Consider the following 25,409-nt stretch of genomic DNA (forward strand, 5'->3'; position numbering starts at 1 on the left):
GGCTGTGAATTTAAAAACACCAATAGAAATTTCCACATCTTTTTCTCCAAAAAAAAAACTTTTGGGAGTATATTTGCCTCCACTACTTCACTCAAAATGAAAATGAGAATTAGTTCTGTTTTCCATTAAGTGGGTCTGCTAATTTGCGAAGCCTCTTTTTTTTTTTTTTTTTATAACTCAAAGTTCAACACATGTGCTGTTTTCATTTAGCCCTCTAATTCCAGTTTCTTTTGAGAATGATAAAGTCACAGAACAGTTTGGGTTGGAAGGGACCTTAATGATCATCTAATTCCAATGCCCCTGCCGTGTGCAGGGACACCTCCCCCCAGCCCAGGCTGCCCACAGCCCCATCCAGCCTGGCCTTGAGCACCCCCAGGGATGGGGCACCCACAGCTTCTCTGGGCAGCCTGTGCCAGCGCCTCACCGCCCTCACAGTGAAGAATTTCTTTCTTATACTTAATCTAAACCTACCCTCCTTTAAATTAAAGCCATTACTCCTTGTGCTATTACTGTGCTCCCTGACAGAGCCCCTCCCCAGCCTTCCTGCCGGCCCCTTTAGGTACTGGCAGGCTGCTGTAAGGTCTCCCCTGAGCCTTCTCCAGGCTGAACAACCCCAGCTCCCTCACCCTTTCATAGGAGAGGTGCTCCAACCCTCTGAGCATCTTTGTGGCCCTCCTCTGGACTTGCTCTAATACTTCAATTTCCTTCTTGTGCTGGGCCCCAGAGCTGAACGCAGTGCCCCAGGTGGGGTCTGAGGAGAGTAGAGCAGAGGGGCAGAATCCCCTCCCTCACTGCTGGCCACGCTGCTTTTGATGCAGCCCAGGATGCGGTTGGCTTTCTGGGCTGCAAGCACACGTTGCTGGCTCACATCGAGCTTCTTGCCAACCAACACCCCCAGGGCCTTCTCCTCAGGGCTCCCCTCAATCCATTGCTCTGGGATTGCCTTGGTCCAGCTGCAGGGCCTTGCACTTGGCCTTGTTGAACCTCATGAGGTTCGCACAGGCCCACCTCTCAAGCCTGTCCTGGTCCCTCTGGATGGCATCCCTTCCCTCCCGCATGTCAACTGCACCGCTCAGCTTGGTGTCACTGGCAGACTTGGTAAGGATGCACTCAATGCCACTCTCTGTGTTGCCTACAAAGATCTTAAGCAGCGCCAGTCCCAATACCAACCCTTGAGGAATGCCACCCATCATTGTCACTCATGTTGACCACAGCTCTCTGAGTGTGACCATCCAGCCCATGACAGACTGATCCACCGAGTGGTCAGTCTGTCAAAGCCATGTCTCTGCAATTTAGAGACAAGGCTGTCATGGGATGGTGTCAAATGCTTTGCCCAAGTCCAGGTAGGTGGTGGCAGTTGCTCTTCCCCTGTCCACCACTGCTGTAACCCCATCGTAGAAGGCCACCAGATTTGTCAGACAAATCTGAGAAGAATATCTGAAATCTAATAGTTGGAATCTAGTGGGTGTAGCTCAGTGGATGAAGAGAGAGCAATGCTTGTGGTTGTGGTTTATTTTGACCTCAGTGATTCTTTCCCTCTCTTCAGCACTGGTGAGACACATTTGGGCATGGTTCTGGGCTCCTCACTACTACTAGTAGAGATACTGGGGTGAGTCAAGCGAAGGACCGTGTTGGTAATTAAAGGACTAAAACATCTCTCATACGGGAGAGGCTGAGAGAGCTGGGATTCTGCAGTCTGGAATAGAGAAGACTCAGAGAGGATGATGGGGAAGTAAAGAAAACAGTCTGGCTTTTTTCAGTGGTGCCCAATGAAAGTGCAAGAGGAAGCAGATTTAAATTGAAATACGGGAAATTCCATTAAGGCATAAGGAAAAAAAATATTGTAAGGGAGGTTGAATACTAGAGCAGGTTGCCCCGAGGGGACGTCTCCATCCTTGGAGACAGTCAAAACCTAACTGGACATGAACTACAGTGTTCAAATACTCCTTCCTCCTGATTGACCTGTTTATGATTTTAGGGCTGGCAAAGTCCCTTGGTTTATGTAGTATTTACTGTTGCCAAAGGGCTTCATGAATCTGGTTGACTTTGCTTTAAGTGGCTGAGGAAGAATTTGTTTGTGCCTTGGGCTCCATGGCCACTGAGGCCAGTACTGTCGGAAACCAGAACCAAGTTGCAAAATCGATTTACCTTTGGCTTTGAATTCCTGATGTGTGGTGACATTGTTAGCTGTGACTTGCAGTTAGTAGGTACATTCTTCAAACTCTTCAGCTTGAATTATTGGTGGGTGCACGGAGAAGACTGTAGCTGGGTTTAGTGGCAGTCTTTTTCTCCCTTGTGTCACATAAATTAATGTAGATGGAAAATTTTGTAGTAAAAAGGGATTCTAATATGGTACACCTTAGTTACATCTTCTGGTTTTGCTGTCCTTTTTACCTCCAATGTTAAATAAACCATTCACTTGAAAGAATAATCTAGCAGAGACTGATAATAGGAGCAAGCCAGAAAGGTGGAGCAAGGAGGCCAGATGACTACTGGTTTTCCACCTGTGCTCTTATCTGGCTACAGCAGTCAAACAAATAAGGTATAAATGCTTGCTTGGAAGCAATCTTTCAACCTGGAGCCAGAGCTGAACTGAGATGATGTCGTGGTTTAACCCGGCCGGCAGCTAAACACCACGCAGCCGTTCGCTCACCCTCCCCCTCCCTCTCTGGGACGGGGGAGAGAAATGGAAAGTGAAGCCCGTGAGTTGAGATAAAGACAGTTTAATAAGACAGGAAAATAATAATAACAATAATAATACAATTATGATAATAGTACTACTACTAATAGTATGTACAAACAAGTGATGCACAATGCAATTGCTCACCACCCGCTGACCGATGCCCAGCCTAACCCCGAGCAGTCCGGCCCCCTCCCCCCGGCTAGCCACCCCTATATATTGTTTAGCATGACGTCAGATGGTATGGAATACCCCTTTGGCTAGTTTGGGTCACCTGTCCTGGGTCTGTCCCCTCCCAGCTCTTACTGCACCCCCAGCCTGCCTGTTGGCAGGACAGAGCAAGAAGCTGAGATGTCCTTGGCTTGGTGTAAGCACTGCTCTGCAACAATTAAAACATTGGGGTGTTATCAGCACTCTTCTCATCCTAAGCCAAAACACAGCATTCTACCAGATACTAGGAAGAAAATTAACTCTGTTCTAACTGAAACCAGGACAGATGAATTGACAATTTTATAGTGCTATAAAGACTCATGCTCAAGTCCTGTTAGAACAAGAGTCACAGGCCTGACTCAAGTAAGAAAATTGGACAAGTATTCAGCCAGTTCCGTTTTTTCCTTTTGCTGTTTTTAGGCAATGGCATGCAGAACTAAACTGTTCCACGTAGTTTTTTTTTGTGACAGAAGTTTAAACCAACATCTCCAAAGCAGCAAAATGTGATTCCAGTGCCTGCCAGCCTTAACTGGCCCCATGCTGCCTGTATACCTGATACCAGAAGTTTTGAAGTGACATAAATACTAATTGTGGGGGCTCTTATGATCCTTGCAACAATTTATGTTGCACACACACTTGAAATGCCTTGAATATTCCGAAGGAAAAGCTTGCTTTTCATCCAGAGGACTGCAGAATGTTAATCTAGAAGGTATTAGATCAATTTGACCAGAAAGCAACTTCGTTAAGAGCAGTGTTAGGTTGTTCTACCTTCAGCAGTTCTTAGTAAGCTAAGGTCTAGATTACTTCTCGTTAGTTTGGCATTCTGGTTTCCATTCTCCATTAATTAGTGGTTTCCAGCATTTGTAGTAGCACAAAGGATGTCAGCACTGAGAAATACGGGTAACGTCCACACAAACTTTCATTGTAAGGATTTTCTTGTCCCATTTATTGCTAGGTCTGGCCTCTAAACCATATTTCAATCTTTTTGATTCGCTATGTGAAGGGCTTCTGTTCTTCATATTAATGCTCTAACTTGTGGTTAGCACTGATGTGGTCGGGCAATCGGACTAGATGACCTTTGAAGGTCCCTGCCAACTGAAGGGACTATTCTTTCTAGTTAACCACTTTAAGACGTTTCGTTAGTGATCTTGGAACAGCATGGCAAAGGGTTATGGTTAACACAGAAGTAGTAATAGGCTTTGAAACACTAGGCCTTTTATTTTTGCAATGTCATGCGCAAGGTTTTGTCAGACACGTTGTCAAGACAGAGCTGGCAGTGAAAGGGATGGCAGCACTTCCATTAATATTGATGGCTCCTGGATTGGGTCAGACCTTGTGCAGATGCCTAATGGCCAATTTAAAAGAGCAAGAATTTCTCAGAAGAATTTGGGAAGAGGGAGGGAAATGGCACTTTCTCATGGAATTTTTTTTCATTAAATGAATCTTTAAGGTACTCTGTGAAATGGACTGGATTAAGCTTTTTTGTGTGTGTTTGACTTTGCATGGTTATTTCTATGTTCCTGTTCTTTTTCTGTATGTGCATTTATGTGATAGAACCAGACCCAATTTGAGTTCAAAACCTGCAATGCTTTAAAAAAAAAACAACCTCAAAACTGTGTTAAGGCTTCTCTGAAGCGTGAAGTGCCCATCCTCTCACCCTTCATCCTAGAGGTGTATGAGATGCTTCTCTTCCTTCCAAGGAAGAGTGCATCCCAGGAAAATGCAAAGTTGGGTTTTAAGATCTACTGAAAGAAACACAAGAATCTGTCAGCTCCTGAACAGATTTTATCAGCTTGGATCTAGGAAGTCTTGATGTTCTAGCAATGTCTTTAACATAGGTTCATCTACCAGTCAGAAGAGGTAGTTGTCTTTGGACTGACACTCTCCCAGGAGTTCCAGTCCATCTCTTGTGGATGTGGCCTACCTTGACTTCAGCAAGGCTTTTGACACCGTCTCCCACAGCATGCTCCTCAAGAAACTGGCTGCTCTTGGCTTGGACTGGAGCACGCTTCGTTGGGTTAGAAACTGGCTGGATAGCCGGGCCCAAAGAGTCGTGGTGAATGGAGCCAAGTCCAGTTGGAGGCCAGTCACTAGTGGCGTCCCCCAGGGCTCGGTGCTGGGGCCAGTCCTCTTTAATATCTTCATCGATGATCTGGACGAGGGCATTGAGTGCACCCTCAGTAAGTTTGCAGATGACACCAAGCTATGCGCATGTGTCGATCTGCTTGAGGGTAGGAAAGCTCTGCAGGAGGATCTGGATAGGCTGCACCGATGGGCTGAGGTCAACTGCATGAAGTTCAACAAGGCCAAGTGCCGGGTCCTGCACCTGGGGCGCAATAACCCCAAGCAGAGCTACAGGCTGGGAGAGGAATGGTTGGAGAGCTGCCAGGCAGAGAAGGACCTGGGAGTGATGGTGGATAGTCGGCTGAATATGAGCCAGCAGTGTGCTCAGGTGGCCAAGAAGGCCAACGGCATCCTGGCTTGTATCAGAAACGGTGTGACCAGCAGGGCTAGGGAGGTGATCGTCCCCCTGTACTCAGCTCTGGTGAGGCTGCACCTCGAGTACTGTGTTCAGTTTTGGGCCCCTCGCTACAAGAAGGACATCAAGGTGCTTGAGCGGGTGCAGAGAAGGGTGACGAAGCTGGTGAGGGGCCTGGAGAACAAGTCCTACGAGGAGCGGCTGAGGGAGCTGGGCTTGTTCAGCCTGGAGAAGAGGAGGCTCAGGGGCGACCTTATCGCTCTCTATAGGTACCTCAAGGGAGGCTGTAGCGAGGTGGGGGTTGGCCTGTTCTCCCACGTGCCTGGTGACAGGACAAGGGGGAATGGGCTTAAGTTGTGCCAGGGGAGTTTTAGGTTGGATGTTAGGAAGAACTTCTTTACTGAAAGGGTTGTGAGGCACTGGAACAGGCTGCCCAGGGAAGTGGTGGAGTCACCATCCCTGGAAGTCTTCAAAAGACGTTTAGATGTAGAGCTTAGAGATATGGTTTAGTGGGGACTGTTAGCGTTAGGTCAGAGGTTGGACTCGATGATCTTGAGGTCTCTTCCAACCTAGAAATTCTGTGATTCTGTGATTCTTTTGAAAACGTAAGGAAAGTGGCTTTTCTTTGGTGGTTTGTGTGTTTGCTCTCCAAGAACTATTGGCCCCAAGTAGAACTTGGAAACTTCTCACTTCCACTTTCATTGGCTCTACACAGGTCACACTACTCAGGGAGGTAAAAGAGACAAGTACAAGGTTATGGTTTCATGCAATAAATATTTAGCTCTTCTATCAGTCTATGGCACATGATATTGTTGAAACCAGAATTATCCTCTATATGAAAATATCTTTTAGACAGACTTTACATTTTCAGCGGTTCTGTTTTTCTTTATGACTCTTGGTCACTTGTTCTGACCATTTCTTCAGCGGTCTTCTCTGAATTTGATAAGTGCCAATTATCTGCATGAAGTGCTGCAGACCTCCTATTTTCAAATCCTAGTCCCAGCAGGAAAGAAGCAGAAGGTGATGGTCATGTTTGTATCTAACTTGCTAGACTGGAATCCCACACTCTCTTTCTCAGAGCTTTAACTTCCTCATCATCATTGGACTGTTGCTGTGTTGCACCTTAGTCCTCAGGTCAAGTGCCAGCATCAGAAGAGATGTTTGCTATTAAGAATATCAGGTCTTGATGGTCTGTGTTTCTAGACAGATGTTCCCAAATGCACCTGCTTCTCGCTGAAAGAGTGCTCAAAGGTATCTTTGTATTCTGGAGTGTCATCTCTTGAAGCTCCTGACACTTGGCATCTCCATCTCATATTGACAGATAGAAAAGATCTTTGATTTGCTAACAGGACAACGAACCATTGTTCTCCTTTAATCCTCTTCCATTTTTGCAATGAACATGGATGGGTTCCTCCGTATCTAAGAAGTTGTAGAGCACGAATATTTGCAGATAATTTTTAGAGCTTTTTACAGTTATGTTTTAAGACATTCAGAACTTAACACTTTTTTGTTGCTTGCTGTTAACCCAGCCATTGCAGAAACATCACAGTGCTTCAGGAGGGTTCCTATCTCTTGAGTAACTTCTGTTCAGAGTAAACTCTTCCCATATATGAGTGTTAATCTTGTTTCATTTTGTTTTTTTGTTTAATTTCACCACATTCGTAGGACCATAGGATGATTCATGATGGATTAGGAGCTCAAGAACTCAGGAGGTCTGTAGTCCAACCTCTTGGACAAAACAGGGTCAGCTGTGAGGTCAGAGTAGGTTACATAAAGCTTTAATCAGCCAAGAAATTATACAACATATGATGTGTTACATATGTTCTCACTTTTGTATTTGAACAGGACACTGTCCTTTTTGAAGACCCCTGAGTTTTTTTGTTTCATTTGGGGTAAGGATTTTTGGTTCAGTAGCCTGTTCTTAAAGACTACGCTATTGCATTTTCAGTTGTGTCAGGAAAAGTTGTAGTGGTGATGAAACCAATGGATGTCACTTTAGTATTCTCTCTGTGAGGGCACAAGCCATGTTTTTGAGTTTCTTCATCAAACATTACTTTGGTAAGGCTTCACAGACCCCTGGCCACATAGCTGGGGACTCAAAACAGACAAGAGGTTATCAAAACAAAACAAATGAATACCAAATGCCACCTGTCCCAGACTTTGTGTTCTTCCCCTGAAGACCTAAATCCTGTATAAGGATTTGCTTGGGAAGGCAGATAAATTAGGAATGGGCATATGGATGTATTTTAATTGCTTGTGAAATGAGAACAGTTACTGAATGAGAAGGTTGTTTGTCAGTATACATGGGATCTTTCAGATATGTTGTCTACATATGTATTTGCCATATGCCTCTGCTGTATCCCTTGAAATCCATAAAATGTTGTGGGTGTATGTTGTACTTGAACAAGGGTGAGTTGAGGATAATGACTAATGTAGTGCGTATTCTGTGCCCCTTTGTACCACGTGCTTAAGGCACTGAAAAGACAGGACAAAGGCACAATCCAAACCATTTTAGAACTAAAGATGTTCCAGATAGGTTATATTTATATGTGAGTATGCTCTTGATAGCAGTTTTACCAAGAACTGTGAATTTTTCAGTAATTTTTTCTTTCTCTGCTTAGTAGCTTACCACTGCCTTTATTTACAACAATATTGACAATATCCCTGTATCTAATGTTTACTTAGGTATTTCTGCATTTCTCTGAAATGGTGTTCCTTTTTTTTTTTTTTTTTTTTTTCTCTAAGCTGAAAAGGCTGAATCAAGTGGCTTTTACAATTCCTTAGTGCTGTAGCAGATTCTGCTCGGTAGCACTACACAACAAACGCGTGTTTTTTGTAGAATTTGAAGCTATGCATTCTTCTTAGAAAATGAGAATGAAATATTGCTGCTGCTGTGATGTGTCTGGAGGCATTCCTTTGTTAGCTTTGTTCAGCGTGGGTGGTTCTATCAGAAGTTTTCAGCGGTTCTTTTTTCGTTTAAGGAAAACGTGAACTTGAGGCAGCAAATGTAAGTTTTCCCCACCCGTGCTGCAAGACACAATGAGCCGTATGGCCAGAGCTAATGTCGTTGTAAATAAGTCCTGGTGACAGGCATGGTGTATTTACAAATTTCTGTTTGCCTTTCTAACCACAGTAGCACAGCTTCCTCTAAGAGTGGTGTGGTTCAGCCTGTGTCTGCAGAAACCTGGCTGTTGTTGCTTAATCCTTGGTTTATGGTTAGGTTTGACTTGAATTCAGTTCTCACATCAGATATCAACCATCTGTTTGAAACTCTATTTAAGTTCTAATCTTTTTTTTCCCCTGTAAACAAGTCCCAATACATAAATACAGATATGGGTGATGATTTAAGAAAAGAAAAAAAAATCTTACTAAGCAGAAGTAATTCATCACTAATACTCTCAAATATTACATTGCCTTGGTTTCAGTCCAGCAAAGGGAAGATGAGATGGGCTAAAATAAAATCTGTTTCTGGCTAACGTGTGTTCTCTGTGTTGTTCCGCCCTGTGTAAATAATTTTATAATTCAAGATTTTGGTCTCTGAAACTATTTGGCTATTGGAGCATTACAGGAAAATCATTAGCAATGCTGAAAGGAGCAGAATGTATTTAAACGTAGATGACCCCTGTTTTGGGTTAAAATCTAGATAATTTGGATAGTTTAACTCGATTGTGCTTAAACACAGTTTTAAAGGCAACCACTGTTGAGGGCTGCTCTAGAAGACTGCTGGGCCTCAGACTGGGCCACCGCACGCGGGATTTCAAAGGGCTTTGGTGTCAAAGGTCGTAAGGGTTACTGGATTTTAATTGCAAGGGTTACTGGATTTTAATTTGAATTAACTGCCTCAAGTCTACAGCTCATTTTTTTTCCTGCAGCTGGGCTTTTAAAGTTATATTTATTTATAGCCCTTAGAAGGGATAAGATTTCCTGTTTTGTTATCATTTCAGGTTTTTTTCTCTAGTTTATTTTAACATACCATTTTCTTAATTGGGTGACCATCACGCAGCTGGAATACCTCTTACTGAAAAAAACAGGGAAAAAGTCTGTCATAATAAAAGCTAAAGTCCTCATGAAGGAGAGGGGAGCATACCCGAAAGTTTGCCTGCCTTGATCTCCTTCAGGTGCTTTGTATAAAGGCTACTTCAGCTCCCAGTTGGCTTCTTTAGCTAGAAATAAGTGGATGACTTAGTAAGCTATCATTTCTGGTCATTGCATTCAGTGCTCTGGCCGGGTAAATGACCCTTTACATATGACAGATTTTTTCTAAATAATGCTAAAATCAAGCTCTGCACTATGTTTCAAGATTATAGCCTATTCAGATCCATAAAAGTGAAGGACATTTTTCTTGGAGATCTAGCGTAGCAAGTAAGTGTTGGAGATGGCACATTGCATTAAAAAAAAAAAAAAAAAGGCAATTATTTTGCTGATATGTTATGTGTGTATTTGAATGTCCTGTATTTCCTACTGCATCATCAAAATCCAGACCATCTGGATTTGGCTTTAGCTTTTGATCTTCTGCCATGACCCGTACAATCACCTAAGCTATTTTTATGCGGTATGAAATACTATTAGCTCTCCAAGCTTACATGTCTTTTTCTCGCAGTAAGCATAAGTATTCTCGTCACGTATGTACCTCCTCTACTTCAGTCTTTGTTTAAACATGGATTTGTTCGTTGGTTTTAGTGCTCTTTCATATATTGCAGAAGCAGTCTCTTCACTTGAAAGTTCTCAAGAGATTCTACCCCAGGGTTGTCGTTCATAGTTGACATACATTTGCAGAGGAACTTCAGAGCTCTAGGATTGAAAAAATACTTCATTACTTTAAGCTTTGCTGAACAAGATGACAAATGTTTAGATCACTTTATTAATTGGGCTCTGTCTTTCTAATCTGGCACATGTGACACAGGCAAAGATTATAGTGTAGTTACGTGTTGTATCTCCTGTATCATGGTTTACTTAAGCAATGTAATGATACGGGTTTTGCATGCAAACAGATTCCTTTCACTTTCCAGGAGAAGAGCTTGACAACTCTAGTCAGCGCTCAGTAATTAATAGCTCTGCTTTAATTCGGTGGTCTTTGTTACTGGAAAGTAGTGTTTGCTTAAATTTTACATTGAAATATTTTTGAAATTAAGTTATTTTCATTTCGTTTGTACCTTTTTTTTCCAATTCACTCCCTAGATGGTAAAAGCAATCCAAGTTCTACGTATCCATCTGCTTGAGCTAGAAAAGGTTAATGAACTCTGCAAGGATTTCTGTAGTCGCTACATTGCCTGCCTGAAGACAAAAATGAATAGTGAAACTCTATTAAGTGGAGAACCTGGAAGTCCTTATTCACCTGTGCAATCTCAGGTATGTTTCAAGTACTATTAAGTATGGTTTTTCTTAGATTTCCTTAGGAAGTTATATTTATATTACTATTAGTTTGCAAACAAATTCTGCATTTTCTCTCACTTTTTAAAAATCTGTTATTAAGATTAGAAGTAGTTCTGTTTGTTTTTGTGTGCACCTGTGTGCCACTGCCTGATGAACAAATGTGTTAAAATATACCAGAAATTAGCCACTTTTTAAGTCATTCTTCCTTTTATGATTTGCCCTCACTACAGGAAGATGAGATACTCAGAATTGCCTGGATTTGCAGTTTGGTTGGGAAGAGATGCAGGGAAACAGAATGGACAGAGAGGGCAGAAAAAAACACCTTAGTAGGAAGATCTCCCTAGTCTTGTCTGCTTCACTAAAGTATTGAGATGGCTGATACTTTTATAAACAGCCTGTATTCGGAAATTAATAGATAAATACAAAGCTAATCCACCAGATATTCAGACGTATGTCTTTGCATATCACCTGTGATAACTTCGTAGTTATGAACAGTACCCATATGTGTACTTGTGAGTATCAGTTTATATACCACAGACATACCAAAATGCAATAACCAATTGTATTTTGTAGTACTTTGAAAAGCAACAGTTGTTACATTGTGGTTGATGTTTCTGCTCCTATGTGCTGGAAAATGTGAGCCCTGCCATCCCACTATGTACTGGACACAGTCACAAGGGACGGTCCTTCTCAGATTTATGAACGTGTTTGGTGCTATGTATTCTGAAAAGTCTTGATGACTCTTAAACTTCACTGTCTGGGCTCCTTACTAAAGTTTTTGTACCTGGAAGTGTGGAAAGGAGAGCCTGCAGTCTGACAAAAATTTTTTAAAAGATGTTTTTGATATGGCTGTTACAGCCTTGCTTCTGTAGAGACGGGAGGGACTAAATTTTGCATTTGGTAACAATGGAGATTTTGCGTACATGTTAAGGAATGTGCAGTTAGCATGGTCAGGGTTGAGAAAGACCTATCCTGAGCAGAATAAAACAGATTGGCTACTTTGAATGCATAATACATTATTTTGGAATTGGAAGGAATTAAGGTAATAATTAAAAAGGTAAATTCTAAAGCTTTGATGCTTGTAATAAGAGCATCAAAGGTCCATTTCATCTGTCCTTTATCCCTCATGCCTTTGGAAACTTTTTCTCTTAGTATTTATATACCTCAGGATCATTTCTCTCCTAAAATTTCTCCAGATAGTTTAACGTCTTTTCTAACCGTTGCTTTCATGAGGGTTTTCAAAGATAATGATTGGTGATAATGAGAAAGTTAATGTAGGTAATGATGAACCTCTAATGAAGTCTTTTTCTCTTTGAAGCTAATCCTGTGTTTAAGCTCCAAATGTATTTTTTAGAGCCAAAATTACACAAGCATGCTTTATCTCCTTAAAAAAAAAAAAAAAAAAAAAAAGGAAAGAAAGAAAAAGATCAACCAACTAATTGTTTTATTTTTCTAGCAAATTCCAAGTGCCATTGCAGGCACACTCAGTCCCCAAGGGATTATGGTGCCAGCATCAGCATTGCAGCAGGGAAATGTAACTATGGCAACAGTGGCAGGTATGGCACAGTAAAGAAAAACTGGCACCTTGCTCTTCATTTTGTTTTCTTTTATAGTTGTTACAAAAAAAAATACACAAATACTTCATAAAATGTGTTTGAATTCTAATACCTGAGAAGTTGTTGTTTTAATACAACTGAGTGCCTTAACAGTTTTTGAGTGTTGGTTTAATTTCTGTGTATGCCAGGTATGTACATGTGAGTGGAGGCAGCAGTTTAAGTACCATACTAAGAGATCTTTCTTTACAACACTACTTTAGTTAAATAATATCAGAGACTGGAGTGTTTTACTCTTTCATTTTGTTTTGTGGATTCTTGTGAATAGAAAAGAATATGAGATGTGCTCTGCTACACTAACATAACTACTAGAATAGAATAACTGATGTGTTGTCGGACCTGTGGCATTGTCTATAGTGATGATGTGTTTCTGTGTTGAAAGAGACTATCTGAAGAGCTTTCACTTACCTGTATATTTCTATTTTTTTTAAGGGGGGACAGTGTATCAGCCAGTCACTGTGGTCACTCCACAAGGTCAAGTAGTGACACAAGCACTGTCGCCTGGGACTATTCGGATTCAGAATTCTCAGGTGTGTTTCACAGGCTTCAGAGAATAGTTTCATGGGTCCACGTACATGTCATTGTTTTCAAGAATTTTGATTTAAATTTGATGCATTGTCAGCGTAATCTATGTGCTCATGCATAGTAACTAATGTAAAATTAACAGAAGCACTGCTATAGGATTTACAAATTTTCTAATATGGCATAACGTCCCAGACAGATCTTCTCTGCAACATCAAGTCATCATAGTTACAACAGGTTAAATATTTTTATTTTTTTTTAACTGATGGAAGAAAATTACTTGTACATGGATTAAACAAAACCAACCACTACCAAAAAACAAACAAACCCTCTGAATTAAATAGTAGACAATTTTCCCATGATTATAGCTTTCCTCACTGTTGAACTAGGTTTTTGGCAGGATAGATTTAAATACTGCTTTATGATGTTTTGCTATTGTTGTCATCAGAAATTTGACATTTTAACAAGATGGCAACCACCAGTACTGTGAAACTATGTATTCCAGAATTTATGCTGAGAAGTGTTTTGCCATAAAACTTCCAAAATATTGAGTTCAGGCTATAGGGCACCACTTCATTAGCCTCTCTATATTACACCCTGAAAGATAAGGGCCAGCTCTCCTTCATTTTTTTAGGGATACTCTTAAGAGTTGGGTTAGGAGAGATCAAAGGAATAACTGAGGAAAAGAAAACATGAAAACTAGAGCATTTTGAGTTGAGAAAAACCTTGCTAGCTTTCTCTTGGAGCAGAAGGTGTTAAATCAAATCTTCCAGGCATGTGGAGATGATTAAAAATGTGAATGAGGAGCTATCCTCTCCACAGCATGAAGTCTGTTGGTAATCACGGACTTGGTGTTGTCTTTTCTTCCCTCTTCTGACCTTACAACTAAAAAAATATGTTTAAAATACTCCTATCTTGTTTTTATTGGTAGTAGCAAGTATGTATTTACCCATTTTTTTGCCCTAGAATACATGCAGTTCTGTCCTCAGATACCTTTCAGAAATATGTCTGAAATTACTTTCCTAGACTGAAGTGTTTGTGAAGAAAAATGCCTCTATTTCCAACTCAGCATCTTTTTTTTTTTTTTTTTTTTTTCCCCCCCGGAGGTTTAAAAAAAAGTCCACAAATAATAAAAACAAACAAAGTGTAGGTTTGCACTTCTGTATGGATCTGTGGCTTCTCTCAGTGTTAGCTAGAATCTCCAAACCCACCTATATGTAACTTTGGGCCTGTATGCCTTCTCACCCCCAGGAAATACCTCCTGAAGTTCTTTTTCAGTGTTCCACGGTGCTGTGGATGTAGACAAGAAATAACAGGAGAGGCTTATTTGAAAGTTCATTATAAAGCCTCCATATGCAGACAGATTATTTAGAAAGTAAAACATTACTTTGCAAATAAAACTATGTTCCAAATATGTATTTGTGGTAATTGGATAACTTAAGTTTTAAATGTCATTTCTGAGCTAGGTTTGTTTCATACAGGATGTAGACATAATGACCGGCCTGAAGAAATTGCTCCCTGTTGTTTGGAAAACCTGATTTAGAATGATATGAGTTATAATTGTCTGAAATAGAATATAAATTGCATATGAGGTTTGTGTTTCTCATTATCTCTGCCTAAGCACTTAAGAACATATCCCCTAATGTTCAGATAACCAACAGGCAAACAATTTGATGTATCAACAGAAAGCGAAAAAGAAAGCAAAACTACGAAACTTCACAGCACTCCTACTGTTTTCTTAAAATGAATTAAGAGTTCTAAAGTAGCTGGAACCTGTTCCCCTTGTTAGTCTTTGACACTTATCTTCTTGCTCCTTGAGAATTAGATTCATTTATTTAGCAGGACCTTAAGCACCTTTGTTTGCAACTCAAGTGTTATAATTAATTTTACTTTAAGCCCTTAGCTTAAGTCGTAAATCTTTATTATTTTACAGCCTCTATAGTTGCTTATGCTTGCACAGTGGGTATATTCAGCATTACATTTTTCATGTGTTCTTCATTTGTACAAATGACTTGGTAGGGTGAAAAGTCAATTGAAACCCTAACGTAGCACAAATCAGTACAGAGGATCATTAACCTGACATCTAGCACGTGGGTGGGCTTTATTCTTAATTACAGCAAATCATTGGCTCTTGCCACAAGATCACGTACACACCCTGATAACCGTTGCAATTCTTAAAACAGGAAAGTTACAGAAAATGTGAGAACTATAGAAACCTGATACATCATTTTCCCTTGATAAAGACATTTTGGAACTTTTAAAACTTTTTTATAATAAGTATGTCTACAGTCCAATTTCTTTTCATTCCTTATCTAAATGACTTATTCCCATATTGATACACAATACTGCTATTACTATGCTAACTTTCTTCTTTCTTTTAAAATTGTATATGCAGCTTCAGTTGCAATTAAACCAAGATCTAGGCATCTTGCATCAAGATGATGGCTCATCAAAAAATAAAAGAGGAGTTCTTCCCAAGCACGCTACAAATGTGATGAGATCTTGGCTTTTTCAGCACATAGGGGTAAGGACTGAACATGGTCGTGGGTTTTTATGTAACTCTTTTTATGCGGCCTCTTATGATATTGCTTCATAAGGAAGGTGAATTTATTGGTGTTGTTTGCATAATCCCAGTTCAATTTTTCCTGAAGTCATTTGCAGTAGTTCCACAGAGCCTAATGTCAGTTGATTTTATTATTATTTTAATCAGTATGTTACATTTGTACCCTGTGAGCTCAAATGTTTGTAAAAGGGATCTTTCTTCATTTCATTGTGTTGAGAACTTACTGCTCTCAACACCCTGGTCCATAGTACAAGGAAAAATAGTTCCATCTGTGGCTGTGGTTTTATGTTTTTGCTTGTTTTGTTGCTGCTGCTGCTGGTTTCTGTTTCTGGAGGAGAATTTTGAGTTTTCTGGCTGTCTCTCCTTTTCAAGAACCCTCCTAATATGTACCAAGTGTGTTACTATCTACTTGTGCATACAGTAGAATGTCTTTTTTTTTTTTTTGTATAAATATTTATTCTCAAAGGATAAACAGCTCTCAAGTTATATTCCAGTGTTTTGTAGGTTGATATTTTCAGTCTTTAAAACTATTTCAAACAGAAAAATTGAAACAGGGAAAGTTCATGCACATTTCTTACATTACGTACACTATTTTCGCCCATTGAGTTAATGGAAGCTTATTTTAACTAGAAAGGCTTGTCGGTACTCTCATATGACATTGCCTTTAGACTGCATAACTAATTGGATCATATCACATGCTTGGTGCCCAGAGATCACATTGTTGAATAAAGGTTGGCATCCATGAGAATCTTTTTCTTCCGATTTAGACATCAACAGTTTGATGGTATGATATATTCTTTCAAGGGTAAAAACAGTTTTGTGTAGCAAAGCCCATTTCGTTAAATGATTTTTATCTATAAAAGTTTGTGAGGTTTCTTAAGGTTGTTGACAATGAATGAGATAGCTTTAGTCAGTTGTAATAAAGGAGTCCTTATTTTTGATGGTGAAATAAAACAGAAGGTTGTGCTTTTTTTTCCCCTCTTTCTGTCCTGTTTAGCATCCATATCCAACAGAGGATGAGAAGAAACAGATTGCAGCACAAACAAATCTGACACTACTCCAGGTTAACAACTGGTAAGAGCAAAAACTCTTCCTTAATGCCAGTTGTTGTCTCCACATCCTTGCAAGACAGAAATACTTACGAGTGTGACTTAGGCATCGGGGTTTGAATTTGTTGTTCTGCACTACATATATGTAACGACTAATAGGTATATAAAAATACAGGAATTATGTATTGATACACAGGCACCTTATTTTTTTATAAGGTAAAATAGTGCTTGTGCCACTTAAGTTATGTAAGGACTTGAGAAAACTTTGCAACATTAAGAATTACATTCTGTTCTACCGCTGAAAGAGATGGAAGTACTCTCACATCTCCTCTGCAAGTAACAAATTTCAATTTTAAAGGGATTTGGTGACTTGAGGCTCTGAAAAGTGTTCATGGTAATTATGGCTGCATATTTTAAAGCTATTACTGTCAACAGATCTTCATTCTGCTCTTCTATCAAATGATGCTATCCCCTAAACAGTGGTGACCAAATGGAAAGTGTCAACTGCTATCTCAACTACTCTGTTTCGTGGCTCAATATGTTTTAGTCTGTCTGAAGTGCACTACAGATTTAAGATAACATGCCTGCCCTTGCAGAAGAGGAGTGAGGGTGCCAACATGCATCCTATTCTGCCTACGGCGTTGGTTCCTAAAATCATTGCAGGAAAGTCCAGGAGGGATCTTCCTCAGGTTTCAAAGCTGATGCTGGCTGCATGGCTGCAGAGGGGTTCAGTGGGGAAATACACATGCTAGTGGCAGTGCAGTGGCTCCAGGAGTGGATCAGTGCAATTGTGTCTGCATGGCATAGTAGCAACGGAGCTCTGGGCTAAAGTCTCCGCAAAGCATTGAGCTTGCTAGGTGGACCTGCCAGCTGCGCTCGGCTTCCTCCCACTGCAGGTAGAGATGGGTCCTGGATGTGTTTTGTCAGACTTAGCAGGAAATGCTGTCCTCAGTCACAGCTCCTTCTTGCCACAGCTACCTGCAGCGAAATTAATTTGCTTAACTGCTAGTGGCCAAGTGAAATGCGGATTAAATACCGTCTTGTTCACTAGCAGAAAGGAGAAAGAGTGATAATTAGCATGCTGGAGTGAACAAGTGGAAATCGGGGAATGAAAAGGAATTGGATAAGATCTGAAAAATGTGTTTAGTATTGTCTCCTGGATCAGAAACCAGGCCTGGGAAAGCTAGTGAGCCTATAAAATAATTAAGTCTGGAGCTTAGGGAAGTAAATGAAACCAGACCAAACAAACTAGGTTAGAATGGGGATAGATTTTAGGTGAACCCTAATGAGAGTATCATTAGTAGAGTATCAGCTTTCTGAATTGTGCTGTCAGCAACTTTTCTGGTGCTTAGCTTTTAATAAGATCTTGAAACTTATGTCTGTCATGCTGTCTGGAGAGTTTCCGTAGCTGAGGTCTGGGGGAAAATGCTGCTAGCAGCAAAATGACAGAAGTACTTGCTTAGCTAGTTTGCCAATATCGAATGATGCCAGTGCTCTAGGAGTTCTAGTTTTACATGCTAAAAAAGAATGTCAAGTGGAGCTGGGAGGGAGAATTGACACTCTGCAGTTTTCATACTTCTGTTTTGTGTTGTTGTTTTTTTTTTATTTCCATTTTTTTCTACTTCATACTTTGTGAATCCAAGAGAGAGAGAACATTCACTGCCTTCAGGTTATAAGTACTTCTTACTTGTGATTGTGTTTAGGTTTATCAATGCTAGAAGGCGAATTCTTCAGCCAATGCTGGATTCCAGTTGTTCTGAAACTCCAAAAACAAAGAAGAAAACAGCTCAGAACAGACCGGTTCAGAGGTTCTGGCCTGACTCCATTGCCTCAGGAGTTGCTCAGCAGCAATCTAATGAGCTCACAATGTCAGACGGTAAGGAGAACTGGCAAGAACACGGATAATAGAGCTAATTCCTCTCTACCAGGGAAACGAAGGGGTTGATACATCTGGTGGGAGAGCTTGATATTTCAGCATGACTACGTTTTTAATCTGGAAAAGCATAACAGAAGGCGTGATCTTTTTTTCCATCCTTTGTTTTTTTCTGGGTTTGGGGTGTATTTTATTAGAATCTATGTTGTGAGACTGTTGCTTTTATTTCAAAAGTTATGAAATGACAGAGTGAAGGTTAGATGCTCACATAAGTTCTCTCAGTAAGTGTTAGGTACATTGCTAGCATTCTGTTTGACTAGCAGGACTTCTCTTTCAGCTTCATGACTCCCCATACAGCTTGCATTCCTTTCGCTATTGCTAGAGGGGCTGAGCATCTGCAGTTCTATATATGCCTCATGTGTTTCAAGTTGAGCATTGGGAAGCAGAAACATACAATAGTTTCCAAAGAATTTGACTGAAGTAACTTCCCTAGCATCAGATCAAACAAATACTTCTCTTTCTTAAATTGAATCTAACTGCTTTAATCTCAGGACCATCCTTTCTCTCCTGCAGCCTGCTGCTTTATTCGTCACAATCTTGTAGCAGCCTTTCCCACAGCCTTTGCTGAATCTGACAACAGCTTTATCCATTTAAGTCACCTTGGATCTCTATGAACACTCCCACTTTTCTGCAATTAATTAATCTGTAATGCTCTGCAGAAATGCTCTTGTGATGACTAGATTGGAGAATTCCTGTAATGAGTGTCCAGAACACAGCTACCTTTAAGATTCTTGGCCAACTTAATTCTGGCATTTCCTAACATTTAAGTGTAAAACAATCTGTTTAGCTTTTATTCTAATTTCGTTCTTCAGCTTTCCTTCCTGTCAATTAGAAACAAAATCTGTTACATATACATATGTATAGCTTAAACTGAGAAACCAAGAAAGATGCTAAACTTCTACGATTGTGCTTCTGCAGGTGCTGTTGTAACAATTACAGCTCCAGTCAACATGAATGTAGACAGTCTCCAGTCCTTGTCATCTGATGGTGCTACTTTGGCTGTTCAGCAAGTTATGATGGCAGGGCAGAGTGAGGATGAGTCTGTAGACAGCGGTGAAGATGATGGAGGAGATCTCTCAACGACAAATATCAGTGGGCTGGTTTTGGATAACAGCGATTCTCTGCAGTAGGAAGCAAGAGAGTGTGACAAAACGTTTAGGAAAAAGAATGGACTGACTGACTGTTTTTATAGTTTGCACAGCAAACATTTTACACAAGTTTTATTTCTAATATGTTTTATATGTAGATATAGAAGGGTGCACTTTTTTGTATTTCATAGTAAGCTTAAAGAGTGTTTTTGCAGGTGCAGCAACTTCTTTCAAATGTGTTTTTTCATTTCTTTTAATTTTCTTATTTCAGAAAATTATATCTAGTAATATAAAGAACCATGTTAGCACCCCTTTATTCTCTGAATTGGAAGTGCTGCAGTTTCTAAAGAATTATGCAGTTTCAATTAGTGCTGTTATTTAACACAGCTCTTGATGGGCAGGTGATGTAAATTTAAAGCATGTGACACTAGTGTGTGGAAATTGATCATTAAGTTTGATGCATATATTTGAAAGATGCTTCTGCACCTTAAAAACTGCTAGTCTGAGGTGGACAGCAACACACACAAAAAGAAAATGGTGATGTGTGATTCGGTAGCGAATGTATGGCAACTTAAATAAGTTTAGTTTCTCTCATAGTCCGTGAGCCTGTTTATCATTTGCTATAAAAACTCCTATTTTTACCTTGCCGGGGTTATTGGATAAAAAATATTTTTATAAATTCATTAGGAATTGGGATGACGACTGTATTACGCAGGAGGGAAAAAAAAAAAAAAAAAAAAAGAATTTCCAGAGGGGAAAAATAAATGTTTAGTATTCCTATTTGGAAGGTCTGAAAACTGACCAAATTTAATAAACAAACCTATACTAGCGTTCTATGATTCTCAGCTATCCCACAGTGATATAGTATATTTGATAATAGCATAAGAAGGGGCCCACTGTTTGATGGGATTTTGATATTGTCAAACATTGATTTATATTATGTGTAAACTAATATTCAAATTACATTAACTCTGTATCTAGACTTGTATCTGAAGATATTTGCTAAATGAGTATTCAGGTAAGTAAATTGAAATGCCTACGACACTTCCGGTTATTAGAGAAATTTAAGAGTTTATAGTTTGTACATCTGATTCTGAAAAGCGAAAAGATATGTACTATACAGTCATGAATTCTGCTGTCACTATTTCATTGCATTTGAAATATTTTCCCCCAATACAAAAAGACATATAATTTATGGATTTCTGCAAAAAAAAAAAAAATCAAATCTGAAGGTCACTACAAGAGTATACAGCAGGCTTTATTAGAGTAGAAAATCCTATTGTCATTTAAAATCTAAGAGCTAATGATGAAAACACTTTTTGTGGTAATAGTCCTTTTATTTTTTCCCCCAAAGTTTGGAGTCTTTCCGTTCATCCATGAACGCTCACTCTTGGAACTTCATATTTCCCGTTGTTAAATAGAAATAACAGATGCCAAGAGTCTTCACGGTATGATCAGTGTCCTCTTTTCCCCTGTCCCTTTGTCCCTCTGTCAGATTAGATCAAAGCCAGAAATCTCTTGTTTAGATCAAATCTAGTTGCATTTCTAACATGACAGGGAAAAGGATGTTAGCTTATGGAAGCTTTAGACATTGTATTTGAGCAGAACTCTCTAGCAGATGCAAATTTTTAATTGAATACTTAAATTTCTGTTTCACAAAATACTCAGGCATATGCTTAGGTCCCATTGATTTCAGTGGGATTTTCAAGCATGTACTTTTTTATATGCTTAAATGCTTGAAAGGAGGTCTTTGAAGACTGTTTTACAGGTCATGTTTAAGTTGGTATGAAGAAAAACTTCAGAAAGAAATGTCTATAACACTGGTACACATACAAGGAGAATGATACTAGTTTTAAGTGACTGGTAGCTGTTTTGACAAATTGGGCTTTACTCATCACTAGTGATGTTTCTGCAATAGCTTTTGTTTATTCATGACTGAGGATTTTGCTTCCTAGTTCAAAGACTGTAATGATCTGTTCCTGCTGGAGTGATAATTTCTAAAGAATTTTGTTCTTCTAAGTTCTCTACTTTGCCACTAATGTGACATGTTTGTAAAGAGCATAACTTGCAAATGACTCATGTAAGATTTAATTAGGAAGACTTTGACAAAGCTTAACTATCCCAAAAGCTATTGTCAAACCCAATTCAACCCAAAAATACCTTTAAAAGAAAGCTATCATGTGCAGATCATGCTCCTCTGGAAACATTCAACCCACTGCTCCTACAAAGGATACCTAAGATGATGAGAACTGAGAGACAGATTTTATATATATATATATATATTTTTTTTTTTTTTTTACAACTCTACAAGTACTTCATCACCCTCACAATTTCCACTGTGTAATTGGCTATGCTTTTTGATTTCCCTGGGGGGATTATTCAGCTACCCTTCTCCACATGTAATGGTGTGCTAATTTTTGTATCTTGTAGGCAGCCGAGTAATGACTTCTCGGTATGTGCAGGGCTGTGGTCAAATCTGTGCTTTTCCAAATCAGCCTATGCTAGAAGAACAAGTCATTTCTCAGTGCCTTTTCCCTCCTTGACCAGTTACCAGTGCACAACAGCAGCACTTTCCTCACCGGCTTGAAGGTAGGCAAGGAAATGGCTCAGCGGCAGATCTAGGAGGGCAGCAAGCAGCCAGCACCAAAGGGAAGCACGAACTAAACTGGGGTTCGTAGATCATTTGTCTCACATTTGTCACCTTGTCTTTAGCTGGTTGGTAAATTCCTGGAAAGTGAAGCTGATGGAAGCCCCTATGAAAGGGAGAATATGGAGTAGTTCTACGGTCAAATTAGAAACACAGATGTGGTCAAGTCAATTATTAAAATTGGAAAAGTTACCAGTGTAATCCAAGAGATTACTTAACATGAGGAACTCAAACCCTGTCTTTTAATTTGGTGAGAGTAGGGGTATGAGCTGCCTAGACATGCAGCTGTCTTTTCACAATTGAGAAGAAAACGTGCTTCCTTTTTTGCTGTGTAAGAAAGACTGCTGGTTTAAACAAAGCATCACTATTCTGTGGTAGTTGGAAAAAAATGTTTACATTAGGCAGTTATGTACAAAGTCTTCATAGAGAACCTAACATTAAACCCATGTATAATTGCCCCTTACCCCCAATTAAAGTTGTATTGGTAGGCAAGAGAAGAGCTAATTTGGTTTTTAAATTACTGCAATTCTTATGCAAACATAATTATTGAAACTTTTACTTTTTCCCAATGTAATCTAGATCATTAACCCAAAACGGAGTTTTCAGTCCACTTTTCCCAAGACTTCTGTGACAAGCAAGCTGATTTCCCATTATTTTGTATCTTTGGAAACAACTTTATTTAGTAAATCAACTCCAAATTGGTCAGTATGTATTTTTAAATGACTGTTCAAAAAAAAAAAAATTAAAAATGTTGGAAGACATAATTGATAGGCATGGCTCTGGCTCTGCAGAGACTTTCCTAGATCCGGATATTGGGTCAAAGTGGAGTCCAGCTGACCTCAGGGAAACTCTGTAAGGGCTGCACGTTGGGCTGCATTTACCTGCAAAAGCATTGCTTCCCTCTTCTGGTCCCTGATCATGCTGATCATGAGTGGGAACCTCTTGGAGAGCCCTTCAGCTTGCTTCTGCCTGCATGCCTAGGTTTTCTTGCAGAGAAAACCAGCCTGTGGGTGAAGGGATTAGAAGGGAAGAACTTCATGTGGTTCTGCTGGGTGCAGTGCATCGTTTTGATGTGGAAACATGGCCAGAAGACAGACCCACACTGAAGGATGAGAGTTCCCAGTTCCTCTGTTCTAAAAGTAGCTTCAGGTTTATGGATCTTCTTCTGGAGCAGGGCCACAGAGACGTACTGCATGAATAATAGAGCTGTTTGTTTCTCTAATCACGTGGGGAAAGAGGATTGGAAAGCAGTTCAGCTTCCTGACTTCATGAACTTGACAGCCCCAAAGGGTGAAACAGTCTTTCCAAGGGATGAGAGCTTCATAAAACTATTACACTTGTAGCAACAGTTAAAAAGAAAATAATGTATTTTGGAAAACCGAAACACATGCATTTAACTGTAATTAAAGTTGATTTAAGATTTATTTTCTGAAGCTGAGTTGTCCTGAGGGGGAAAAAAAAAATAATAAGCATTTGTCTATGCAAGACATGAATGTCATAAACGTTGTGTGAATCTCCCATTTTTAGGTGCTATATCGTTGTTGTCTTTCTGGCTTCTGTTACTTCGACTGATCTTTTAAACCTTTCAGCCTTATATTCAGCTTGGTTTTCAGAGTTGAATAGGCAAGAAATGTAGTTTTGGAATCCTGTTGGAAATGTAACTGAACTTGGTTCCCCCATGAAAACCTTGCATGCGAAACAATTACCTGAAATGTTTTGGTTTCCTAAGAATAAATTGAAACTGTCACCACCTCCTAAAACCAGAGCACGTCCATGACAATGCAAGTTTAATTGTAACGTCAGATCATCAGCCGTGGGCCGAGTACTCTCAGCTCTTTACTGTCCAGGGTAGCTGGAGAGCAAAGCTGGCTGGTTTTGCCAAGCTCCCCCTCGGTGCGGATTCCACACGTGCCCCTCCTGGGCTTGCTGAGCTCTTTCAGTCGGTTCTGGGTTGTTTAATTTTAAGTCCTGAAGTAACTCGATCACCCAATGTAACGTGTAGTGAAATTGGCACTAATGTGCTCTCAAGTGATTGCCCAAATCATGTTATTTGTTTGTTCATGTCACCTGGAAATATAAAAATTTTCTTTTTTTTTTTTTTTTTTTTTTTCTGTGACTCGGTTATTTAGGATCTGCTGAGTGATCACAGCTGTTTTTTGCCAGCAAAAAGCAATGTGCGAGAAAGCAGTGAAATGCCTTACCAACTTTGTAGACTACTATAAAGATCCTTACCTTGTGTTAATCGAATCCAGCGTTTTCAGATCATGACAGAAGTGGCCCATAAATCTGCCAGTGGGTTGGCAACGTTTGGTCTACACGATGGACAATCTTTAAAATGTAAACCTGTAACTTTTTTTAGCCCTCAGTTGTTAAGAGACTTTTGAAGCAACCAAACTCTCGAAGGATAAAATTAAAAATCAGAATGTGCTTCGTGGATGACTTATTTTTACACTACTGTTCTCTGTGAACTGGAAAAGCACATTTTTAAAGCGAAGCATTCGCATTACTTTAGCAGTATTGTTTGGCTGAAAGACACGGTTTTGAGAAATCTTGAGCTGAGTTTCAAACTATTTAACCAGTTTTTGGCTGGGGCAGTCAGTCTTGGGCCTTCTTGTTTGTTTGGGTTTTCCTGATTATGCAAATGAAGAAAAATGTTTACTAGTCCTTAACAGTATGGGGATTTTTATTATGCTTTTGTAACGCAGGAGCAGCTTTGATGAAAGACAGAATTAGCAGGTAAATAGTCCATAATGTGTGTGACTTTGGGATTTCTTTTTGTTGTTGTTTCAAAACTGTTAATTAAAATGGCATGGACATCAAACTTCCAATAATGGTTCCAAGCATATATGGTATATATATACTTATGTGAAAAGAATTCTCTGGTACGAGCCCCATCTGCTGACTTCTTCAGCAGGGTAGACTGTAACACGTTCCTGAAATCATGTCCTGCTAGGTCAGGAATTGTCAGGAAGGGAGCAGCAGCCTAATGTCAGATAAGATAGCACCTCAACTAGCAAGAAACTCAAACTCACTTGACGTGCACGTCTTACTCAGCACAGATGCAGACAGACAGCCTGCCTCGCGTGGCTGTGCCTTGCTTGGCAGGCGCATCCCCTTGGGTGACAGCAGGATGGAGGTCACGGCAGGGTGTGGGCACCCTCACAAATTCCTGGGGATCTCATGGGCCACGTCAAAACTGCTCAGGTGACCAGGTCAGGGCCTCCATCTGCTCCATGAGCAACTGCACAACAG

The 25,409-nt window shown here is 40.0% G+C and overlaps 1 protein-coding gene across 4 annotated transcripts in view; it reads left to right on the forward strand.

Moving 5' to 3' along the window:
* Nucleotides 1-20,715, forward strand: part of PKNOX1 (PBX/knotted 1 homeobox 1) — a 42,018-nt gene extending 21,303 nt beyond the window's left edge. For all 4 annotated transcript variants that reach the window (XM_032191806.1, XM_032191804.1, XM_032191814.1 and 1 more), the window contains 7 exons: nucleotides 10,548-10,718; nucleotides 12,199-12,298; nucleotides 12,788-12,885; nucleotides 15,273-15,401; nucleotides 16,438-16,514; nucleotides 18,193-18,365; nucleotides 19,341-20,715. In XM_032191806.1, coding sequence (XP_032047697.1) covers nucleotides 10,548-10,718; nucleotides 12,199-12,298; nucleotides 12,788-12,885; nucleotides 15,273-15,401; nucleotides 16,438-16,514; nucleotides 18,193-18,365; nucleotides 19,341-19,552 — 960 coding nt within the window. In that variant the 3' untranslated portion in view covers nucleotides 19,553-20,715. The remainder of the gene's footprint in view (nucleotides 1-10,547; nucleotides 10,719-12,198; nucleotides 12,299-12,787; nucleotides 12,886-15,272; nucleotides 15,402-16,437; nucleotides 16,515-18,192; nucleotides 18,366-19,340) is intronic.
* Nucleotides 20,716-25,409: the final 4,694 nt, after the last annotated feature.

Source organism: Aythya fuligula, chromosome 1 (assembly GCF_009819795.1).
Source record: "Aythya fuligula isolate bAytFul2 chromosome 1, bAytFul2.pri, whole genome shotgun sequence".
Classification (NCBI taxonomy): Eukaryota; Metazoa; Chordata; class Aves; order Anseriformes; family Anatidae; genus Aythya; species Aythya fuligula.